The sequence below is a fragment of the Macaca thibetana genome, chromosome 3 (genome assembly GCF_024542745.1).
Source record: "Macaca thibetana thibetana isolate TM-01 chromosome 3, ASM2454274v1, whole genome shotgun sequence".
Lineage (NCBI taxonomy): Eukaryota > Metazoa > Chordata > Mammalia > Primates > Cercopithecidae > Macaca > Macaca thibetana.
The window spans coordinates 125,813,966-125,830,627 of NC_065580.1; the positions used below are offsets into that span (position 1 = coordinate 125,813,966).

A 16,662-nucleotide genomic window follows, 5' to 3' on the forward strand; every position below is an offset into this window, starting at 1 on the left:
GGAGGAATCTGGAAGAAAAGTGGAGTGGGCTAGGACTTAAGCTCATTCTTCTGCAGCATCTAATACTGACATGAGATGTTGAGCAATAGGCTCTAGGGCCTTCAGTCTGAGAAAATATATTTGTACCGTTGGCTGGGAGGGAGCAGAGGCACCCCATTCCTGGGTAATTTTTCAATAGCTATCATAAGGAAAATGTCCTGCCCTAATTTTGGGAATTCACTCCAGGGTTGGGGGAGGGCTGTCCCAGGGCAAAACAGATTTTATTTCCCATGAACATGCAAAGAGGAGATTCACAGCTAGATTGAACTTTCTCTCCACTCCTAATGGAAAGTCCTTTCTCTATGCCAGGACAGAAGAGTCTGTTTCACTTTGCTAGTAAATATTTCCTTGCCGCTGTCTTCCTGTAAGAAACTTGATTCTCCTTAGATGAATCCACTTTGCAAGCATTAGAACTTCTCTCATCCTCAGTTTCCTCCAAGACTCTGTGGATGAAGAATTAGGAAATAGCTTATGTGGGTGGTTCTGATTTGGCATCTCTCGTAAAGTTTATTCTTCTGATAAACACATATATAAAAGATGTTTAAGAGAATGCAAGTCGTTCATTCAGGTGATTCAGAACAGTGTTATTTTAGTGAATGGAAATTTTCAGCATTCCATGCAATGTATTCTCTTGACATGTGTATAAAAGAGGTTTCTGAAGCAGGTGCACCCCAGAATTAGGGCTTAGCCTGGGAAGGTTCTTGGCTTTGCTCAGGAAAGCATTCAAGAGCACACTAACAATGAAAAAAAAGCAAATGTATTAGAGCAAGAGTGTACAGCAAAGTGACCTCTCGTAGGCAGAGCCGCCTAGAGCAGCAGCCACAGCCACAGCCCCCATGGACTGCTGGCTAGCTATATTGCTTACTGGAAATTTGTGAAGAGAGTAGATTATGTGTCCTCTTAACCACAAAAAATTGGTAACTATGTGAAATCATGGTTTCTAATCATAGCGTCTAATCTTAATTAGATGCTAATTAAGAGACGGGTTATTCAGAATGTTTTAGAAAAGGGACAGGGGAGTACACAGAACCATATAGAGTGAGTTCTGGGTTGTTGCCCATGCTAATGAGGGGTGAGGGTAACGAGAGGTCACTTTTGTCACCATGTACCGGTTTTCTCTCTCTTTTCTTTTTTTTTTTTTTTTTTTTTACTGCATCCTGTTTTAATCAGTAGGGTCATTACCAGTGCTCAAAAAACAAGTCCTGTTGATCTACCTCATTTGTAAGAATATAAGTTGTCCAGTGATTCAGAACAATGATGTTCACTGTTCCTCACTCAATCTTGTAAACACAGTTATGACACATGTATAAAAGATACGTCTAACAGTGTTAGTTGCATACATGATTCAACAGTTATTTCAGTGAATGGAAGTGTGCACCACTATCCATCTAATACATTCTAAGACACATGTATAGCACTTATATTTTATTTTTGAAACATATTTTTATTGTATATATTTAAAGTGGACAATATGTTTTGATATACATATGCACAGTGAAATGATTAATGAGGTTAAGTCTATTAACATGCCCATGATTTCACATGGTTACCATTTTTTGTGGTTAAGAGCACACATATTCTACTCTCTTAACAAATTTCCAGTAAACAATATTATGAACTGCAGTCCTCATGCTGTATTTTACATCTGTAGATTTATTCATCCTACATGTTACTTTGTATCTTTTAACTTAATCTCCCCATTCCCCGTTCCTCTTTCCTGCCTCTGATAATCACAGTACTACACTCTGCTTCTGTGTATTCACAGAATTTTATTGTTTTTTTTTTTTTAGATTCCACATATGAGAGATTATGTAGTGTTTTTCTTTCTGTGCCTAGCTTATTTAACTTAGTATAATGTCCTCTAGGTTTATCCATGTTGTCAAAAATGGCAGGTTCTCCTTTTCTAAGGCTGAATAATATTCAATTTTGTATATAGATATACACACAACCTCCGCAGTTTTTCATCCATTTATTTCTTGACAATTAGATTATTTACCTATCTAAGCTATTATGAATAATTCTGAAATGAACATTGGAGTGCAGATATCTCTACAAGGTGTTGATTTCATTTCCTTTGGGTATATACCCAGAAGAGAGATTTCTGGGTCATATGGTAGTTTAATTTTTTTCAGCAATCTTTGTATTGTTTTCCATAATGGCTGCACCGATTTACATTCTCATTAACAGCGCAAAGGGGTTTTTGTTTCTCTATACCCTTGCCAATTTGTTATCTATTGTCTCTTTGATAATAGGCTTTGCATTTGCTTGATTAGTGATGTTGAACACCTTTTCATATACCTGTTGGCTGCTTTTTATGCCTTCTTTTGGGAAATGTTTATTCAGGTACTTTGCCTATTTTTTTAATTGGGTTTTTGTGTTTTTTTCTTTTTGCTATTGATTTTCTTAAATATTTTGGATAGTAACCTGTTATCAGATATGTGGTTCACAAATATTTTCTCCTAATCTGTAGATTGCCTTGTTGTCCTCATGCTGTATTTTACATCTGTAGGTTTATTCATCCTCATAACTGTTACTTTATATCTTTTAACTTAATCTCCCCATTCCCCTTTCCCCTTTCCTGCCTCTGATAATCACAGTACTACACTCTGCTTCTGTAATAGATTCTATAGATTGCCTTTTCATTTTATCGATTGTTTCCTTTGCTTTGTAGAGCTTTTCAGTGTGATGTAGTCCTACTTGTTTGTTCTTGCTTTCATTGCCTGTCCTATCAGAAAAATCATTGCCAAGGCCAATATGTATCAGTTTCTTTCCTATGTTTTCTCTTAGGTGTTTTACAGTTTCAAGTCTTACGTTTAGGTCTTTAATCTGTTTTGAGTTGACTTTTGCTTTTGGTGTAAGGTAAGGGTTCAATTTCATCCTTTTGCAGGTGGATATCCAGTTTTCCCAACACTAGATATGAAAGACACTAACCTTTCCCTATTGTGTCTTCTTGGTGCCTTTGTCTAAGACACTTCTATGGCAGTTGCTTCTCAGACGGGTACTTGTTTACGTGATTCACAACACTGAATGGAAATGTTCACCACTCATCACTCCATCTAATACTCTGTGTTAAGACACATGTAAAAACTGTTCTAATAGTACCAGTTGCAACTATAACTGAAAACAGTATTATTTTAGTAAATGGAAGGGTGCACTACTCTTAACTTCATCTAAAAACTCTTAAAACAATGTATAGAAGCTATTTCTAAGAATGTAAGTTGCACAGGTGATTGAGAACAGTGTTATTTCACTCACTGGGTGTGTTCAACACTCTTAACATCATATAATAAAAGAAGTTTCTAAAAAGTGCTAGTTGAGTGTATCTTTCAGAACAGTGTAATTTCAGTAAATGGAGTGTTTACCCACAATTCTAATATACTCTGTTAAGATCCATGTATGAAATATGTTTGTAAGAGTGATTTTTGCAAGCTTAATTCACAACGGTATTTCAGCAAATGGAAGTGTTCAATATTTTTAATTCAATATTTGTTACATTTAATTCATCTACATGTATTAAAAAGTTTCTTTATATTATTTATTTATTTTTCATAAGAGACCGGGTCTCACTATATTGCCCAGCTGGTCTCGAACTCCTGGGCTCAAGTGATCATCCCACATCAGCCTACGAAAGTGTTGGAATTACAGGAGTGAGCCACCATGCCTGGCTGAAGAAAGTTTCTAGGAATGGTAGTTGTGCATGTGATTCAAAACAATCTTACTTCAGTGAATGAAAGTTTTCAGTCCTCTTAACTTCACTTAATGCGCTCTGAGAAGATACCTACGAAAGATGTTTTTTAGGATGGAAGTTGAACATGTGATTCAGAACATCATTATTTCAGTGAGCAGAGTTTAGCCCTTCAGTGTCCAACACTCTGTTAATGCACATATATAAAAGGTGTTTCTAGGAGTGCTGGTTATTTCCATGATTCGGGCAGGATTTTTTTCCCTATCATTTCATCATTTTAAACTCCATTTGTATACTTTGTTCAAACACAAATATAAATGATATTCTCAGAATGCAAGTTGCACAGTTGATTCAGAATAGTGTAATTTCAGTGAATCAAGCAGTTCACCACTCGAAACACCATTTATAAAATCTCTTAGGTCACATGTATAAAAGATGTTTCCAAGAGTTCAGGTATGTAACTCAAAAAAGTATTATTTCAGTTAATGGAAGTGTTCTTCATTCTTAACTTCACCTAGTATGTGTATACTCCTTTAAGACAAGTGTGTAAAAATGTTTGTACAATTGACAGTGTACTTGCTACCCAAATAAGTATTTCAGTTAATGGAAGCGCTCACCACTTTCATGCCCATGTAACACACTTTCATAGAGAAGATCTTTATAAGAGTGCTAGCTTCATGTGTGCTCCAGTATTATTTCAATGAAAGTGTTCACTGCTCAACTCCATTTAATACACTGTAGTGAGACACATGTACAAAATATGTTTGTAAAGGAGCTATTTGTGTGGTGTTTCAGAACAGTGTTATTACCACTCTTAATTTTTTTTTTTTTTTTTTTTTTTTTTGAGTTGGAGTCTCCCTCTGTCGCCCAGGCTGGAGTACAGTGGCGCCACCTCGGCTCACTGCAAGCTCTGCCTCCCAGGTTCACACCATTCTCCTGCCTCAGTCTCCCGAGTAGCTGGGACTACAGGTGTGCACTGCCATGCCCAGCTAATTTTTTTATTTTTTATTTTTTTTTATTTTTAGTAGAGACAGAGTTTCACCATGTTGGCCAGGATGGTCTCGATCTCCTCACCTCGTGATCCGCCTGCCTAGGCCTCCCAAAGTGCTGGGATTACAGGCGTGAGCCACCACGCCCAGCCAACTTCATTTTTTATACCTTGCTAAAACACATGTATACAAGATGTTTCTATAATTGTTAATTGGATGCATGAATCAGAACAATTTTGAGTGAATGAAAGTGTTCACCACTCTTAACTCCATCTGAAATTCCCCATTAAAACACATGTATGAAAGATGTTTCTAAGATTGCTAATTTATGCATGATAGATAAAAGTGTCATTTCAGTGAATGGTTTAGTTTGCTGCTCATCTCATTCTAATACATCCTGGCAGACACATGTATAAAGGCATTTCTCAGAGTACTCATTGTGTGCTTGGTTCAGAACAGTATCAATCCAATGAATGAACGTATTCAGCTCTGTTGACTCCATCTAACACACTCTCTTAAGAATCATGTATGAAAGCTATTTGTAAGAGTACTACTTGTGTAAATGATTAAGAACAATGCTAATTCAATGGATAGATGTTTTCATCACTCAACTGTATTTAATACACTCTGTGAAGACATGAGCTATTTCTACGAATTCTATTTTATGTATTATTCAGGACAGTGTTATTTTGTGTGAATGGAAGGTCTCTCCACTTTTATGTCATCTAATATACTCTGCTAGGCACATGTGCAAAATACATTTCTAAGACTGCTAGTTGCATGACTGATTCAGAACAGTGTTATTTTAGGGAATGAAATGTCCATCAATTCTGTATAAAAGTGCTCTGTTAAGGCATATCCGTAAACTATGTTTCCAAGAATGCAAGTTGCATGAGTGATTGAGCACACTTTGATTTCAATGTATTCACTACTCTTAAATCTTAAAATTTATTATATATGTTAAATCACATATATGAAAAGTACTCTCATGAGTTCTAGTTGCACATGTGATTCTGAAAGTGTTATTTCAATGAAAGTGTTAACTACTCTTAACTCCATGTAAAATACTTAGTAACACTCATATGTAAAGGACTTTACTAGGAGTGCTGCATGTGTGATTGCGAACACTGTTGCTTCAGTGAATGGAAATGTTTACCATTTTTATATCCTAATACACTCTTATGACAAATGTATAAAATATATCTCTAAGAGTGTTAGTTGTACACAATTCAGAATATTTTTATTTTATGGAAGTGTTCACTTTCATGTCTATCTAATACTCTTTTATGTCTATCTAATATTCCTTTTTTTTTTTTTTTTTTTTTTTTTTTTTTTTTTTTTTTTTTTGAGACGGAGTCTCCCTCTGTCACCCAGGCTGTAGTGCAGTGGCGCGATCTCGGCTCACTGCAAGCTCCGCTTCCCAGGTTCACGCCATTCTCCTGCCTCAACCTCCCGAGTAGCTGGGACTACAGGCGCCGGCCACAGCGCCCGGTTAATTTTTTGTATTTTCAGTAGAGACGGGATTTCACCGTGTTAGCCAGGATGGTCTCCATCTCCTGACCTCGTTATCTGCCCGCCTCGCCTCCCAAAATGCTGGGATTACAGGCGTGAGCCACCGTGCCCAGCCGTCTATCTAATACTCTTTTAAGGTAAGTACACAAAAGATGTTTCTAAGTTTCTAGCTGCGTAGGGATTCAGAACAACACGGTCACTGAAAAGAAGCTCTCAACACTCAAAACGCAATCTACCACATTCCCTACATTCCATTATGACACATGTGTAAACTTTCTTCTAGGAGTGCTGGTTGTGCACGTGATTAAGAACCGTGTAATTTCAGCTTAAAGATGTGTTTGAGGCACTTAATACTATTGTGGTATGACACATGTACAAAATAAGTTTCTAACACAGGTCCTTGCCTGCATGACTCAAAACAATTTTTTTTAATTGATTAGAAGTGTTCACCATTCTTAAGTTCATTTAATACATTCTCTTAAGACACTTACCAGAAATGTTTCTGAGGGTATGAGTTATATGCTTGATTTACAACAGTTTTATTTCAGTAAATAGAAGTGTTCATCACTCAAACTCCATCTAGTAGACTTAAAACACATATATTAAACACGTGTCTAATTTGGTAAGTTGTGCAAGTAATTCAGAATGGTGTGAATTCAGGGAAGGGATATGTTAACTACTCTTAACTATTGTAATACATTCTGTTAGGACACAGGTTTAAAAGATGTTTCTAAGAGGGCTAGAGTGCAGCTTATCTAGAAAAGTTTTATTTATTTATTGACTTATTTTTTTCTTTTTAGCATCAGGTTGGTGAAATTTTTTATTTTAATTGACAGATAAATGCTTTATGCTTTTTTCTGTGTGTTTTTTTGGTGGAGTCTGACTCGCCCAGGCTGGAGTGTAGTGGCTGGATCTCAGCTCACTGCAAGCTCCGCCTCCCAGGTTCACACCATTCTCCTGCCTCAGCCTCCCGAGTAGCTGGGAGGACAGGTGCCCGCCACCACGCCCAGCTAAATGTTTTTTGTATTTTTAGTACAGACAGGGTTTCACTGTGTTAGCCAGGATGGTCTCGATCTCCTGACCTCGTGATCCATGTGCCTTGGCCTCCTGAAGTGCTGGGATTACAGGCGTGAGCCACCGTGCCTGGCCAGATAAATGCTTATTTTAATTAACATATATTTATTTATTTTTAATTGGCAGATAAAAATATGTATTTTTAATTGACAGATAAAAATATTTTTAACTGACAATTTTTAATTGACAGATGACATTGTATGTTTTTATCATGTGCAATATTGTTTTGGAGTACATATATATTGTGAAATGGGTATATCTAGATTATTATGATTATGATTATTATTAATTTTGAGAAAGCGTAGTTCTGTTGCCCAGGCTGGAGTGCAGTGGCCTGATCTTGGATCACTGCAACCTCCGCCTCCTGGATTCAAGCAATTCTTGTGCCTCAGCCTCCTGAGTAGCTGGGTTTACAGACATGCACCACCATGCCCAGCTGATTTTGGTATTTTTATGGAGACAGGTTTCATCATGTTGTCCAGGCTGGACTCAAACTCCTGACCTCAGGTGATTTGCCCACCTCAGCCTCCCAAAGTGCTGGTATTACAGGAGTGCACCCATCCAAATCTAGCTAATTAAATGCATCATCTGACATAGTTATTATTTTTGTGGTAAGAGCATATAACACTAGTTCTGTTTACATTTTTTCAAGAATATAATAATTGATTGGGCAGGATGACTCATGCCTGTAATCCTTGCACTTTGGGAGTCCAAGGCAGGAGATCCCTTGAGGACAGGAGTTCAAGGGCAACATAGACTCTATCTCTACAAAATAATTTTTAAAAATTATTTGGGCATGGTGGCACATACCTGTAATCCCAGCAACTCGTGAGGCTGAGGCGTGAGGATCACTTGAGCCCAGGAGGTTGAGGCTTCAGTGAGCTGTGATTGAGCCACTGCACTCCAGCCTGGGTGACAGAGTGAGAACATGTCTCAAAAAAACAAATGAAAGAATAAAATATATCATCAACTAAACCATAGTCACTTTGCTGTACAGTAGATCTCTTGAAATTTATTCCTTTTATCTAATTGTAATCGTATATCTTTTTACCAGCATCCCCCATTCTCTCTTCCCCGCTAAACACTCCAGCTTCTAGTAACTACCATTCTACTCTCTACTTTTATGAGATCAACTCTTTTAGATTCCACATGTAAGTGATATAATGTGGTATTCGTTTTTCTGTGCCTGGCTTATACCATTTAACATAATGTTCTCTAGGTTTATCCATGTTGTCAAAATGAAAGGGTTTCATTATTTTTTGTAACCAAATGGTATTACATTATGCACATAGACTACATTCTGAACATTTGTTCCTCCATTTATTGACACTTGGTTTGATTCCATATCTTTGCCCTTGTGAACAGTGCTGCAATAAATATGGGAGTACAGGTGTCTCTCTGACATGTCGATTTAATTTCCTTTTGATATAGACCTAGTAGTGGGATGGCTGAATCACATGGTAGTTCCATTTTTAATTAAATAATTTATAATTCACATAAAAATACATATTTATGGAGTATAATGTGACGTTTCAATGCATGTATACATTGTATAATGATCAAATCAGTGTACTTAACTTACCATATCTATCACTTTCAACAATTTTCACTTCTTTTTGGTGATAACATTCAAAATAATTCTTTCTTGAAATTTACACTAAATTGTTTTCAGTCATCCTACTGTGAAATAGAACACCGGAACTTATTATTCCTGTCTGACCTTTTGCCAGTTGACTAACCTGTTCTAGTCCTTCTTCCATCCTTCCCAGGATCTAGTAACCACTATTCTACTCTATACTTTTATGAAATCAACTTATTTCTATTCCTCATATAAGTGTGATCATATGGTGTTTGTCTTTTTGTGCCTGGATCGTTTCTTAATGATCTTATCTTAAGATAATGATCTTAACTTAAGATAATGGCCTCCTGTTCCAGCTATGTTGCTGCAAAAGACATGATTTCATTCTTTCTTATGACTGAATAGTATACCATTGTACAAATACACCGCATTTTCTTTATTGATTTATCTTGCTTATGAACACTTAGGTTGATTCCATATATTTGCTATTGTGAATAGCGTGATAAACATACAAGTGCAGGTTTTTGATACCTGTACTTGTACACTTAGGTTGGTTGCATATCTTGCCATAAATTTATCGCAACACTATTCACGATAGCAAAGATAAGGAATCAACCTAACTTCTATTGAAAAGATACCTGTACTTGTATTTTTTGATACAAGTACAGGTCTTAAAAATACCTGTAAAAAATACCTGTACAAATCAAAAATCTTATTGAGTTTTTTAAATTAAGAGGTAGATTAATAGTAGTAGGATTGCTATAGTAAATGGTAGTTTTATTTTCATTTCTTTGAGAAATCGCCATACTGTTTTTCATAGAAGTTGTACTAATTTACATTTCCATCAAAAGTATATAAGAATTCCCTTTTCTCTGCATTCTCACTAGCACCTGTTATTTTTTCTCTTTTAATAGTAGCCATTCTGACAGGGATAAGATGATACCTCATTGGGGTTTTAATTCACATTTCTCTGATGATTAGTAATGTTGATAATTTTTTCACAGGAAGAACATAAAACAGAACTACCATCTGACCCAGCAATCCCATAACTGGGTCTACACTCTAAGGAAATAAATTATTCTACCAAAAAGAAGCCTGTACTTGTGTGTTTATTGCAGCAGTATTCACAATAGTGAAGACATGGAATCAATCTAGGTGCTCAACAATGGTGAACTGGATAAAGAAAATGTGATATAAATATACTCTGGAATACTATGCAGCCAGAAAAAAAGAACAAAATCATGTTGATATGGTTTGGCTTTGTGTCCCCACCCAAATTTCATCTTGAACTGTAATCCCATAATCCCCATGTGTCACAGGAGGGACCCGGCGGGAGGTAACTGAAACACAGGGGCAGTTTTTCTCCATGCTGTTCTCATGACAGTGAGTGAGTTCTCATGAAATCTGATGGTTTTATAAGGGCCTTTCCCCTTCACTTGGCACTCATTCTCTCTCTAGCCACCCCATGAAGAGGTGCCTTCTGCCATCATTGTAAGTTTCCTGAGGCCACACCAGCCATGAGAAACTATGAGTCAATTAAACCTCTTTTCTTTACAAATTACTCAATCTCAGGTATTTCTTCATAGCAGTATGAGAATGGTCTCATACAGTAAATTGATACCACAGAGAGTGCAGTGCTGCAGTAAAGATACCTGGAAATGTGGAAGGGACTTTGGAACTGGGTAACAGGCAGAAGTTGGAATAGTTTGGAGGGCTCAGAAAAAGACAAGAAAATGTGGGAAAGTTTGGAACTTCCTAGAGAATTGGAGGGTTCAGAAGATGGGAAGATATGGGAAAGTTTGGAACTTCCTAGAGACTTGTTGAATGGCATTGACAAAAGTGTGGATAGTGATATGGACAATGAAGTCCAGGCTGAGGTGGTCTCAGATGGAGATGAGGAACTTATTGGGAATGGGAGTAAAGGTGACTCTGTGACTGGTGGGTCCTTGCCCTAGAGATCTGTGGAACTTTGAATTGACAGAGATAATGTAGGGTGTCTGGTGGAAGAAATTTCTAAGGTGCAAAGCATTCAAGAGGAAGCACAGCATAAAAGTTTGGAAAATTTGCAGCCCGACAAAGCCATAGAAAAGAAAGCCCCATTTTCTGGGGAGAAATTCAAGCCAGCTGCAGAAATTTGCATAGTAATGACGATCCAAATGTTAATCACCAAGACGATGAGGAAAATGTCTCCAGGGCATGTCAGAGACCTTCACAGCAGCCCCTCCCATCACAGGCCTGGAGGCCTAGGAAGGAAAAATGGTTTTGTAGGGACCTAGGGCCCCCCTGCTCCATGCAGCCTCGGGACATGGGGCTCTGTGTCCCAGCTGCTTCAGCTGTAACCATGGCTAAAAGGGGCCAAAGTCAGCTCAGGCCATTGCTTCAGAGCGTGCAAGCCCCAAAGTCTTGACAGCTTCCATGTGGTGTTGGTCTTGTGGGTGCAAAGAAGACAAGAATTGAGGTTTGGGAACCTCCACCTAGATTTCAGAGGATGTATGGAAATGCCTGGATGTTCAGGCAGAAGCTGCTGCAGGGGCAGAGCCTTCATGGAGGACCTCTGCTAGGGCAGTGAAGAAGGTAAGTGTGGGGCTTGTAGCCCTACCAGAGTCCCCACTGGGGCACTGCCTAGTGAAGCTGTGAGAAGAGGGACCCCATCCTCCAGACCCCAGAATAGTAGATACATTGTCAGCTTGCACCACGTGCCTGGACAAGCCACAGGCAATCAACATCAGCCCATGAAAGCAGCCAGGAGAGAGGCTGTAAACTGCAAAGCCCTGGGAGTGGAGCTGCCAAGGCTGTGGGAGCCCACCTCTTGCATCAGCATGACATGGATGTGAGATGTGGAGTCAAAGGGGATTATTTTGGAATTTTAAGTTTTGACTGCCCTATTGGATTTTGGACTTGCGTGGGGCCTGTAGCCCCTTTATTTTGGCCACTTTCTCTTATTTGGAACAGGTGTATGTACCCAATGTCTGTACCTCCATTGTATCTAGGATGTAACTAACTTGCTTTTAAATTTACAGGCTCATAGGTGGAAGGGGCTTGCCTTGTCTCAGATGAAACTTTGGACTTGCACTTTTGGGTTAATGCTGGAATGAGCTAAGACTTTGGGGTGCTGTTGGAAACGGCATGATTGTGTTTTGAAATGTGAGGGCATGAGATTTGGGAGGGGCCATAGGAAGAATGATACGGTTTGACTTTGTGTCCCCACCCAAATCTCATCTAGAGTTGCAATCCCATAATCCCCACATGTCATGGGAGGGACCCAGTGGGAAGTAATTAAATCATGTGGGCAGTTTCCCGCCATGCTGTTCTTGTGACACTGAGTAAGTTCTCATGAGATCTGATGGTTTTATAAGGTGCTTCCCTCTTAGCTTGGCACTCATTCTCTCTCCTGTGAAGAGGTGTCTTTGCCATAATTGTAAGTTTCCTGAGGCCTCCCAGCAATTTAGAACTGCAAATCAATTAAATCTCTTTTCTTTATAAATTACCCAGTCTCAGGTATTTCTTCATAGCAGTGTGAAAATGGACAATACACATGTCTTGTACAGCAGCATGAATACAGCTGGAGCCATGATCTGAACTAATCCAGGAACAGAAAATCAAATACCACATATCCTCTCTTACACATGGAAGCTAAACATTGGGTACACAGGGACATAAAGATGGGAATAATAGACACTGGGGGTTACTTGGTTGGGGGCAAAGGCTAAAAATCTACCTACTGGATACTATGCTCACTACCTGGGTAATGGGATCATTCATGCTCTAAACCTCAGCACCACATCATGTAACAAACATGTTACCCATGTAACAAACTTGCACATGTACCTCCAACTCTAAAATGAGATGAAATTATAAAATAAAATAAAATTTGCAAGAAGTGGTTGTAGACATGTTTGAAACCTGATTCTAAGACTGTTACTCTTAAGATTATTTGTTAGTAGTGTTAATTCTGTGATTTTAAGTTGTTACTATTGAGAAAAGAAAACTAATATCTCAGAACAGTCTGAGCTATGCAAAATTTACTAGGCCCAGAGAGACATGAGTATGGGGCTTCAGTTGTATCCCTAACACCCATGCCCAGGGACAACTGTTTAAAGGCATTTTTGCTCCTTACTAGCTGACCCACCCACTATACTCATATTCCCGAAAATTTTGATACAAAGAACAATGTACAGCCAATCAATAAATTATGTTATTTTTGGTAAACAATTTGGAGGCTGGTCCGGCATGGTGGCTCACACCTGTAATCCCAGCACTTTGGGAGGCCGAGATGGGCAGATCATGAGGTCAGGATTTTGAGACCAGCCTTGCCAATATGGTGAAACCCTGTCTCTACTAATAATACAAAAATTAGCCAGGTATGGTGGCGTGAGCCTGCAGTCCCAGCTACTTGGGAGGCTGAAGCAGAAGAATTGCCTGAACCTGTGAAGCAGAGGTTACAGTGAGCCAAGATCACACCACTGCACTCCAGCCTGGGCAACAGAGGTCATTTCAAAAAAAATAAAAAATAAATAAAAACATATTTAAAAATTTGGGAGCTGCCTTTCTTTCCCTCAAAAATTCCCTTGTAACTATTGCTAATTGGAGTGTGTAATTTGTATCATACAAATTATGATTTGAATTTTAAATCATTCAATCAACTTGAATCTATACCCCACAGTAGCTATCCTGAAGCTTTGTGCTTGAATAAACTCTCTTGAAAAGACAACTTGAATAAAATAAACGTTCTAGATTATTTTAGGTTAACATTTTGGTAACCACAAAAGGGTCCAAAGTGAACTTCCAGAGATTCCTCCGTTTCACCAACAATCAAGAACTTGGTACCAGCACAAACACATTTTTATTTATCCTACCTTGCTGAGCCTCCCTGGTCTCTTTTAAGGAGTCTCTTCTTGGAGTGTGAGCCTCTCTGATTTTTGGATTGAGATCCAGACTTTATTCAAATCCAATTCCACACTTGATGGGGCTGAAACTGAAGATCTATTTTAAGACTTTAAGGTAGAAGTTTTCTTATTATTCTCTAGAGATTCTGTGGACTGAAGATTTGTGATTTTCACTTTTCTCTGAGGTTAAGGTTTTGTTTGCCTTACTTGTTAGAGCTTGTAATCTTTTGTTTAAAATTTGGTCAAGGAGAAAACAAATTTTTTCCAAAAGAGAAACTGAAATCTTTGTAGCTTAACCAAAAACAAACATGCAAACAAGAACAAAAGCAAACAAACAAAACAAAAACCAAGAAGTAATCTGTAAAACTGGCCAGATTCTGAAACTCAGTTTGTTACTAGTGGAAGGTGTCCAAGTTATTGGCAGTGAATCCATACAGGTCTGCAGCAACTCAATTCTTGCCTCCTCAAAAGAAAGAATTCAACTGAGGGGCATAAGGCAGAAGAGACTGAGGTGCGTTTCAGAGGAGTGGGAGTTTATTTAAAAAGGCTTTTAGAACAGTAAAGAAGGAACACTTTGAAAGAGACCCAAGCGGGTGACTTGAAGAAGTGCTTTTTATCCTTGATTCTATGACTTTATAGGCTCACCTCTTTCCTATGATTCTTCTCTTAAGGTAGGCTGCCGCATGCAGTGCTCTCCTTACCCTTGGGAATTGAGCGTGTGCAGTGTGTTTAGGAAGTTGTACGCATGTTCATCCCTTTTCTGGTGGGGCTTCCCAGGAAGGTCATACTTTACCATTTTGTCTCTTAATGCACATGCCTAGGAAGTTGCTTCTCCCTGGCATCTGCATTCAGTTAATACTTTAAAGTTAACAACTGTGGATCATCAAGAGATTGACTCTCCGTGGCACTATCTGCTGAGTTATCATTTTTAGAGAGGCAGTGTGATGACTGTTGAACCATCACATGACATTTCTAGTAGGTAGGGGGAAAAGAGCCTTCTGCCCCGCTCATGCCTATCTAACTACCTGTAACAAGTTCAATTGAAAAATCAAAACTTTCTTCTTGAGTGACCAAAATTCCTCCCACTAGGCTTTTTTGGTCATTCAAAAAGAAAATCAAAATTATGGGGAAATGTATTTCTAAAGGAGTGATTCACCTTTAAAAACTCCAGCTGGGACGCCGAGCCAGCGCCTGGGCCTGGAACAGGGCCGTAGTCCCCCCAGCTTCGCCCACCACCTCTCTACCATGGACCCCCGCAAAGTGAACGAGCTTCGGGCCTTTGTGAAAATGTGTAAGCAGGACCCGAGCGTTCTGCACACCGAGGAAATGCGCTTCCTGAGAGAGTGGGTGGAGAGCATGGGGGGTAAAGTACCACCTGCTACTCAGAAAGCTAAATCAGAAGAAAATACCAAGGAAGAAAAACCTGATAGTAAGAAGGTGGAGGAAGACTTAAAGGCAGACGAACCATCAAGTGAGGAAAGTGATCTAGAAATTGATAAAGAAGGTGTGATTGAACCAGACACTGATTCTCCTCAAGAAATGGGAGATGAAAATGCAGAGATAACAGAGGAGATGATGGATCAGGCAAATGATAAAAAAGTGGCTGCTATTGAAGCTCTTAATGATGGTGAACTCCAGAAAGCCATTGACTTATTCACAGATGCCATCAAGCTGAATCCTCGCTTGGCCATTTTGTATGCCAAGAGGGCCAGTGTCTTCGTCAAATTACAGAAGCCAAATGCTGCTATCCGAGACTGTGACAGAGCCATTGAGATAAATCCTGATTCAGCTCAGCCTTACAAGTGGCGAGGGAAAGCACACAGACTTCTAGGCCACTGGGAAGAAGCAGCCCATGATCTTGCCCTTGCCTGTAAATTGGATTATGATGAAGATGCTAGTGCAATGCTGAAAGAAGTTCAACCTAGGGCACAGAAAATTGCGGAACATCGGAGAAAGTATGAGCGAAAACGTGAAGAGCGAGAGATCAAAGAAAGAATAGAACGAGTTAAAAAGGCTCGAGAAGAGCATGAGAGAGCCCAGAGGGAGGAAGAAGCCAGACGACAGTCAGGAGCTCAGTATGGCTCTTTTCCAGGTGGCTTTCCTGGGGGAATGCCTGGTAGTTTTCCCGGAGGAATGTCTGGAATGGGAGGGGCCATGCCTGGAATGGCTGGAATGCCTGGACTCAATGAAATTCTTAGTGATCCAGAGGTTCTTGCAGCCATGCAGGATCCAAAAGTTATGGTGGCCTTCCAGGATGTGGCTCAGAACCCAGCAAATATGTCAAAATACCAGAGCAACCCAAAGGTTATGAATCTCATCAGTAAATTGTCAGCCAAATTTGGAGGTCAAGCGTAATGCCCTTCTGATAAATAAAGCCCTTGCTGAAGGAAAAGCAACCTAGATCACCTTATGGATGTCGCAATAATACAAACCAGTGTACCTCTGACCTTCTCATCAAGAGAGCTGGGGTGCTTTGAAGATAATCCCTACCCCTCTCCCCCAAATTCAGCTGAAGCATTTTACAGTGGTTTGCCATTAGGGTATTCATTCAGATAATGTTTTCCTACTAGGAATTACAAACTTTAAACACTTTTTAAATATTCAAAATATTTAAAACAAATTTAAAGGGTCTGTTAATTCTTATATTTTTCTTTACTAATCATTTTGGATTTTTTTTCTTTGAATTGGGCAGGGAAGATATGTATGGAAGATTATTGCTCTAATTTGAGTGAAATAAAAGTTACTAGTGCGAGGCAAACATAAAAAAAAAACAAAAAAAAAAAACTCCAGCTGGATTCACAGACAGCAGTGGCTCTTCATGTATATATTTAGAAAAAACTCTCCTGCATAACTCATGGAGAACCCAAGTTACAATGGCCAAAATAGGGTACCTTTGAA

General features: G+C 38.9%; 1 protein-coding gene across 1 annotated transcript; it reads left to right on the plus strand.

Annotated features, from left to right (window-relative positions):
* The first annotated feature begins 14,934 nt into the window (after positions 1–14,934).
* Positions 14,935–16,156, plus strand: LOC126950221 (hsc70-interacting protein-like). Its single transcript, XM_050783508.1, has one exon. The coding sequence runs from the start codon at positions 15,010–15,012 to the stop codon at positions 16,117–16,119; it is 1,110 nt and encodes a 369-aa protein (XP_050639465.1). The 5' UTR covers positions 14,935–15,009; the 3' UTR covers positions 16,120–16,156.
* Positions 16,157–16,662: the final 506 nt, after the last annotated feature.